General features: G+C 56.6%; 1 protein-coding gene across 1 annotated transcript in view; it reads left to right on the forward strand.

Annotated features, from left to right (window-relative positions):
- SPINT2 (serine peptidase inhibitor, Kunitz type 2) overlaps window positions 1-5,539 on the forward strand; it is a 16,086-nt gene extending 10,547 nt beyond the window's left edge. The window contains exons 2-6 of the mRNA XM_084814469.1: window positions 422-586; window positions 1,712-1,759; window positions 2,364-2,534; window positions 2,936-3,010; window positions 3,577-5,539. Coding sequence (XP_084670595.1) covers window positions 422-586; window positions 1,712-1,759; window positions 2,364-2,534; window positions 2,936-3,010; window positions 3,577-3,743 — 626 coding nt within the window. The 3' untranslated portion in view covers window positions 3,744-5,539. The remainder of the gene's footprint in view (window positions 1-421; window positions 587-1,711; window positions 1,760-2,363; window positions 2,535-2,935; window positions 3,011-3,576) is intronic.
- Window positions 5,540-7,709: the final 2,170 nt, after the last annotated feature.

Genomic DNA, 7,709 nt, shown 5'->3' on the forward strand with positions numbered 1-7,709 from the left:
CAGAAGGCAAAGCCAGGGCTTTCTGGGCCCTGGATTTTGGAATATGGGGAATACTCCAAAAGACAAATCATGCCCTGTGCCCTGAGCGATATATTGGCCTGCCCGCATGGGACAGGAGGTGGGACTTCTGGCTGTTTGCGTAGCCATCTGGGCACTCGGCTGTTCTTAGTCTGGGGAACATGCTGGGGATTTGGGTGCCCCAAGGGTTGGGGGGCATTGCTTTGTCTTGTGGGCCTGCTTCTGAAGGACACGGGGGCTTGAGCATTGTCCTTGTGGCTCGGACCAGCTAGTCTCGCACCATGTCCGAGATGCCCTTGGAAGCGCTCGTGGGGGGTGAAACGTCCTCTGTGTGTTTGCGGCTGTTCCACTCTTCGCCAAGAGCCAACGAGGCCTCTCCTCCATGGACTCTGTTTCCTTTCAGGTGTCTGCCGCTTGCCCAAGGTCGTGGGCCAATGCCGAGCTGCCTTTCCCAGGTGGTGGTACAACGCCACCAGTCAGGCATGTCAGCGGTTCATCTTTGGGGGCTGCAAGGGCAACCCCAATAACTTCCTCACGCAAGACAACTGTGTCCAGAGGTGCACCACAGGTGAGAGCTACCCTTTGTTTTGCCAGCCGGGGCGGTGGCTGGGAGGGGGGGCGTTATTCTGGCAGATTCGGAACTGCGCTTTCTCAAGGGCCTTTTCCCTGCAATAAGATCCTAAAACGGGAGTTGCTGCTGCTGCTCTTACCTCCTTCCATTCCTGCACCCTAACAGCAGCTCCCTCTGCCTCACTCACCACCCTGTGTGCAAATGGTTTTATGGCTGCCACTGGCTTCCTTGCCCTGGTTTCAGAGTAGAGGTGGCCGGCCTGCCCACCTTAGCCTGGGCAATGTTGAGCTCAGGTTCTGCCCACACTCCAAGGTCTGGGAGGCTCCAGCCTGTGATGGATCCTCCTCTGCCCCTCTCCCCCCATGCCTTCTGCTGCTGGCACAGTGGCTTGCAAGAGAAATGTGCAATAGCTGTTTAAGTATTTGTCTCTCCTGCCCACCCACCTTCTGTGCTTCTCTACATAAACATGCAGGTATCTAACGTTTATAGTATTGGAACCTGATCCCGGTTTGGAGAAGACATACAAAATTAAGGAACGGTTTCCTAAGTATAGCAGCTGCAGTGAAGTAGCCAAAATAGGGTTGCTTTGCACAATGAGATTAAGGCAGTTCTGTTTTGCATTATTGCATACTGTTTCTAATACCAGGTTTAAGACAGGGCACAATCCTATGCAGGTTTAGACAGAAAGAAGTCCTACAACTCCCAGCATGCCCCAGCCAGCGTGGCTAGCTGGAGAATTGCTGGGCGTTGTAGGACTTTTTTCTGCCTAGACCTGCATAGGATTGCGCCCTTAGTGTATGGACTGTGGTGGCTCCATAGCATCAGCCTGGCAACTCAAATAAAATGTATTTATTTACCTGTATCAGACTAGTCCTCTAGGTAACGTACAGACCATTGGAGCAAAGAAATTAGAACACATTGCAACCGATGGCATGAGATGTCCTAGTGAAATGCAGCACCATTCTGACCAGAGCAGTAGCAGTGAGGCTCTGAGCAAGGCATGCTGGAGACCTCCCCAGGCTCTCCACGACTCCTGTTCTGTGCACCAGACTGGCCCAGGGTGCAGCGGAGCCCTGGGCCTTGGCTGCGCTGCCCTGATGCTAAAACCCTCTTGGCTTCCAGGTGGAGATGAGAAGGCAGCTGAGACCCCTGGCTGGCTCTCAACCAGAGGTAAGGCCTCCCCTGGGGAGTTCTGGGGCGGAGGTCATGCAGAGCCTTTGGCTGCTGCCCCACGGCTGCCTTTCCTGGGAAACTCCTCTGGCTGCAGGCAAGGGCAGCTGCTGCCAAGCCGGCTTCGTGGTGGCTGTGCGTGTGAGCTTGGGAGATGCTTGGACCGGGCAGCTCATGGCTTTGAGAGACAGGTGCCCCCAAGGCCAGGACCTCCAGGTAGCCTGAAAAGGTTCCCAAGCCGAGAACCCGACATGCTGCAGTGCCTAAGCTTTCCGGAGGGATGTGGCTCTGGCCTTTGAGGAGGGCAGAGCAGCTGGGGAGCAGCCAGCCCTTTGCCAGGAGGGGCCCCGAGTGGCTCAGTGGCCCTCAGCCTCCTGCCCACCCGCCCTGCATCCCGCCCCCCTTAGCAGACTGCTCACCACCAGGAGATAAGTGAGGCGGCTTCAAGGGTACCTCTTGGTCTCCCTGTGACCAGCAGCCAGCTGTAGCTGGACAGGGGCGTTTTGGCCGAGGGAAGAGAGGTGATTCTTGGAGCAGTCCAAGCGTGGGGGCCGTTTTTACCAGCATTTCATTAAGGCCCTGACCCTCTCCTGCCCACCTGCAGAATACTGCGCTGCGCCCCAGGCAGTGGGCCCCTGCCGTGCCTCCTTCTCACGCTGGTACTTTGACCCGGAGAGCCAAACATGCAAGATGTTCATCTACGGTGGCTGCGGAGGCAACAAGAACAACTATCTCTTTGAGGAGCAGTGCCTGAGGCGGTGCTCTGGAGCCGGAGGTAAGAGGGGTGCGGGCAGGCCAGCCCCAGAGCCCAGGCAGGGCAGCCCTGGGCCAGGGGGCTGACTGCTGAAATGGGAAGGGTGCTCCCAAGGAGAGCTGAAAGACTTCCCCCCGGTCCAAGGAGGCTTGGACACTGCAGGTTTCTCCTCTCCAGAGAGCAGTGCCACGGAGACCAGCCTGGCTCCTGACACTTTCTCCGCCTAGTCCCAATTTGCTCTGGAGTCTGGGAAATTACCCTGCCCAGCTTCTCCCATCTGAGCATTTGCCCCCTCCATCTGTCTGCACCCTGGTCATAGGGGGTGGGTGGTCCTCTTGGCCCGGTCGGGTGGCACAGCTGACCCTCTTGGCCTCTGCCACCACCTGTTCTCACCTGCTTGCCTTTATCGTCTCTGCTTTTAGAGATACTTGAAGAACCTGAGGAGCCCCACAGCCCCCCGTACATCTTCTCTGATCCCCTGATCCACTCCACCAGAGGTAGGTGGCTACACTGGAGCCGAGAGGGGGTTCTGATGGGGGAAATGGGGCCCCCATGAAACCCCTCTGATGTGGAGGTTAGTTCGGGAGATGAAGGACGCAGGCGTGTCTGGCGCTCTCTTCCAAAACCGGGGGCATCTGAACAGATTGGCCACTGACGACAGTGCGACTCTGCCCTCACGGAGCCCCCTTGACGTCCACAGGGAAGCTTTGCTTGACGATCCCAGTTTGGAGGTCTCTAACAGACAGAAGCTCGCTGCGTTGCCCGAAGCTTCCTGTTGGAGAGAACCCGTTTCAGTCGGCAGCTTTGCTGCAGGGCTTGGATCTTCCTCCAGCCTCCTCCATTCCCTTCCCCTGAAAGTGTTCTTGGTTTTTAGTTGGTTGTGGGGAAGAGGCAAAATCTCAGTTGGTGAATTCTCATGGCTTTGAAATAGAAGTGAACTTGTTCCCTCCCAGTTTCTCCTGTTGGCCAAGAAACAGGGACATGCCTCTCCTCTTGAGTCCTGGAGGCCCCTTTCCCCACTGTGCCTGCCCGCCCCTGAAGCCCTGATCCTTCCCCTCCACAGCGGCGGTGCTTGCAGTGCTCCTGGCCATCATGGCTGCCGTCCTGCTGGCGTCCCTGGTGGTCTTCTTTGTCAAGGTCTGCAGGAAGAACCAGCAGCTCTCGCTGGGCACGGTGTGGAGCACGCTGGATGACAAGGAGTGCCTGATGAGCAACGCCCACACGCTCTGAGCGTGCAGCAGAGATGCTCCCTGGGCTGCGACGGGGGCCCAGCTGCATGTAAATACTGCAGGCAGAGGGGCGAGCCCGGCCCCTATGCCTCCCTCCGTAGGGACAGCTTTGTAGGGACACCCTTGGATCATAAACCTCCCCCGGGAGGGGCTCCCTTTCTCATCACGCTGGTGTCTGTCCAAGTTGCTCCCTGTTCTGTTTTAAGCACAGCTTTGTCCAGTGTGTCCCCTGCTGGGGGCTGGGAAGGGCCAGAGGTGGAAGTTGCTCCAGGGTCGCTTGTTCTCCCCTCAGAGCAGAGCAGACTGTTGCACCGTGAACTGCCCTGGAGTGTGGCTCGAGGGGGCTGGGCAGGCAAGTCCCTGCTTCTGTGGACTTTGGAGTCTGGCTTTCTGGCCTCTGGCTGGCTGCTGTGGTGGCTTGCAGGAAGATCCCAGCCAGTTGCTGCTACCCACGGAGCGGCCCTGAGCCTCACAAGCAAAGAAAGCTGCCTCCTAGTCAGTGGCACACTGCTTGGCCATCCTGCACGCGCCCCACACTTGGGGGCAAGGAGAGGAGCGGAGGGGGCTGTAGAAAGCCGTTGTGTACTTGGCCAGCCCTACTTGCCAGGGCCCTTCCTCTCCCCCCCCCACTCTCCCCCCCCCACTCCCCCCCCCCACTCTCCCCCCCGTCCCTCTGGAGAGGCCATGGAACACACTCCTGCAGCCAGCTCGGGGGCTCTTCCATTTGCTGTCCTGCCAGCTGGGCTGCTCTCGCGTCAAAGAGGGTTTCTAGCTAGAGGCGAGTGGCTCTTCCTCCACGCTGCTGCTCGCTGGCTGGGTGGCCAGCTGTGTTTGATCCTCTGCTGACCCTTTGTCTTGCCTCAGCGAGGGTCTGTTATGTGTTTCTTCCAGAGCCTGTTTCCCCCTGCCCCGCCCTTTCATCTGTAGCTGCTTCTCCATCAGGGCCAGCCGGTCCCCTTCTTCCCCTTCTCAGCAGATCTCATTCTCTGATTCCCCCACTTCTGTTCTCTTGTGATTAACAGATGTGATGGTTTCCAATGCCTGACTCTTGTATCCATCTCACCATTGGTGGTTTGGGGTGTGGCTTTCTCCTTGTAGCCCATTGGCCTGGTTAAAGCTCACCTCAAATCCTTGTCTGGGGTGTCAGTCCATGGAGCTGGCGCCCTGATGCTGCAGTGCTGGCTGGCAGGGAAATGCTGAAGGCACACGGAGGACTCCAGGCGTGCAGATTCTCTTCCCTTTGCAAAGGAGTGTCCACTTCTTGCAGAACCATCAGCAGCTGTCCATGTCCCTCCTCCCTACCGCCCTGCTCTCAGGCTGTTTTCCCAGGAGCTGAAGCAGTTCACTTGAGACTGCATCTCTTTGGGAGAGAAGGATTGTGGCCACTAGCATTTCAGCCTTGGAGCTTCTCCCATGTGGCTTCTCTTGCGCCAGCAACTGCTTGAGTCAGGAGTGGGGTGTGTGGCCCCTCACTCCTCCTGCCTCTGAGAAATCTCCCCGCTAGACCCCTTTTCACATCTTCCAAGCGTTTTGAGCTGCTTGGCTGCATCTCTGCCCTGCTTGGGTCCATCTGTCCACTGCGATCCTTCCTCCCCTCTAAGGGGGTGCCCCCGTCCTTTCCTTGGAGCGGCAGTAGTCTCCGAGCAAGATAATACTCATGTAGTGTTCAGTGATTTTTTAAATACTTTTTAATAAATTGAAACTTGATTGTGTAAAATCTCTTTGGGAATTGTTCTTTTAATTGTCTTTTTAAAGCTGTAAGGACTTTGAATAAAACAGAAGAAATCTGAACTTTTACTGTGGTATGAATTATATTATTTTGAATGGAGGCAGGTTTCCTAGTTGATTGAACACAAGCAGGAAGTAGGGGTGGTCAAGTCCAGCCACGTGGGCCAGGGGACGCTTTTAGGGCAGCCCCAAAGAGTTGAAGGAAAGGTAACTAAGGATTGGAATAGGAAAGGTGGGTGGGAGGGCAGCCCCCTACACACATGCACACTGGTTCATAGTGTAACCTGTACCATTGGATAAAATTGCAGGGTGCCCTTTACTCCTCCCCCTGAAGCAAAGTGCTGAACTGGTTACAGGAAGCCAGATTCTGGCTGAACATCTGGAAGAACTTCCCGACTGTTAAGAGCAATACGACAATGGAACCAATGACCTAGGGGGGTGGTGGGCTCCCCCACACTGGAGACATTCAAGACGAGGCTGCTGGACAGCCATCTGTCAGGGATGCTCTGACTTGGATTCCTGCATTGAGCAGGGGGTTGGACTCGATGGCCTTGTAGGCCCCCTCCAACCCTACTATTCTAGGATTCTTTGGTCACCCAGCCTCTGTCCGTAGACAGGCATTGCAAACGTATACACTGGGGGGCTTGCTATGACCCCAGCCATGCTGGGGAGGTTGCTGTGGAGTTGCCTCTGGCTCATTTCTGGATGGCCAGTGGGAACGCCAGGCTGCCCCACACTTCAGGGAGGAGCCCCTGTACCTCTTTTTTTCCTAGGGAACCACTGGGAGCACTCTCCTTGTGGCGGTTTGCCATGCTTGCGCCACAAGCCACAGTGCCTTGATGGGCGGACGGCTTCTCAGTATGGCTTCCTGCTCTTGTCACAGTAAAACAGCCCAGAAGAGCAGGCCAAGCCTGGGGAGTGCCCATCCTTGGGTAAGATCTACACCCACGCCCAGCCACAATGCAAGAACAAAACCAAGCAAGTCAAACATTTTATTGACACTCAAATTGCTGCACATGACATTCCTGTTCAAGGTGGAAAAGGGTTGGCAGACGCAGCCAGTGGAAGGATCCCCCTCCTAAGTGGAAGATGTGCCGGCCCATGGCTTATGGGCAGCAGCTGGGGTGGGATGGCTGTTTTCTCGCACAGGAGGTGGAGCACATCCCCCAAAAGGATCTCGGAGACAGTAGAACTGGAGAGCTTTTCTTACATACGCAACCAGACTTCCGGCTGCAAAACAGAGGTCCCTCTAGAGTTTCAACTGTGGCCAGGTTCTCACAGCTTGCCTCGGGAAATGAAAGAAACAGCCTTGTCCCCTCTTTGCCCAAGGCTGAAGCAAGAGCCAAGTCGCTTTTGGGCAACCCACCCACCTTCTGCTCTGTAGCCACCATCACATTGCTCTTGGGTGGTGCAAGTCTAGAACCCCTGCCTGCCCACCCCCATCAGTCCAAGCTGGAAGGCTGCTCTCTGGTCCCCTGCTTGAGGTAGGGCAGCTCCCTTCAAGCCGAAAGACTGTTGCAGTCAGTACACTTGGCTTCCTGCTGTGGATCAGGCCTAGCCCATTCCCCCTAGCTGCCCCGACACTTGGCCCGGTCAGGGCTGATGCTGCAGTCTTCCTGCTGTGGATGGGAGAGGAGTCAGGAGCAGGTTTTGGCAGCAGCGGTGGGGTCCGGTTTCTGGGGGCAGGGCCCTGCACAGCCTCAGACTCTGCTGCCACCAGCAGATAAGAGGGGAGGGCTCGTGTGCATGAACCACCATTTCTACCTGAGAGCCCCCAGCCCATACAGAGCTAGCCTAGGAGGAGGCCTTGCAGCAGCAATGTACAATTCACCCCCCCCTTGCCAGGGAAACCCCCTCAATGCCTGGTGCCAACTGCACTGCTCATCCACGTTCAGATACTGCCTCTTTCCCCAAGCAGGTAGAATGTTAATGAATATTCTATGACGTGGCAACACTGCTTGCCAGCCATGAGTAAATCAGGGTCCTGGGAGCCACCAGCGACCTGGGAGAAAAGCAGAGCGCAGGATTTCATGGCCACAGCCCTGGGGGCCAGCTCAGAACTGGCCTGCCGCCGATGGTCACCTGATGAAGATGCGGCGTGGATGAGCTGGATCCGTGCCAAGTGCCCTGTGGATGAAAGGGCCAGCGATGCCACTTCAGACGTGGGAGGGCTGGTAACTGGGCCAAATAAAGCGGGAGGTGCTTGGGGAAGGAACGGAACAGGGGTGGGGGTGGGACG

Source organism: Heloderma suspectum, chromosome 10 (assembly GCF_057233095.1).
Source record: "Heloderma suspectum isolate Gila_16-S chromosome 10, 16-S_ref, whole genome shotgun sequence".
Classification (NCBI taxonomy): domain Eukaryota; kingdom Metazoa; phylum Chordata; class Lepidosauria; order Squamata; family Helodermatidae; genus Heloderma; species Heloderma suspectum.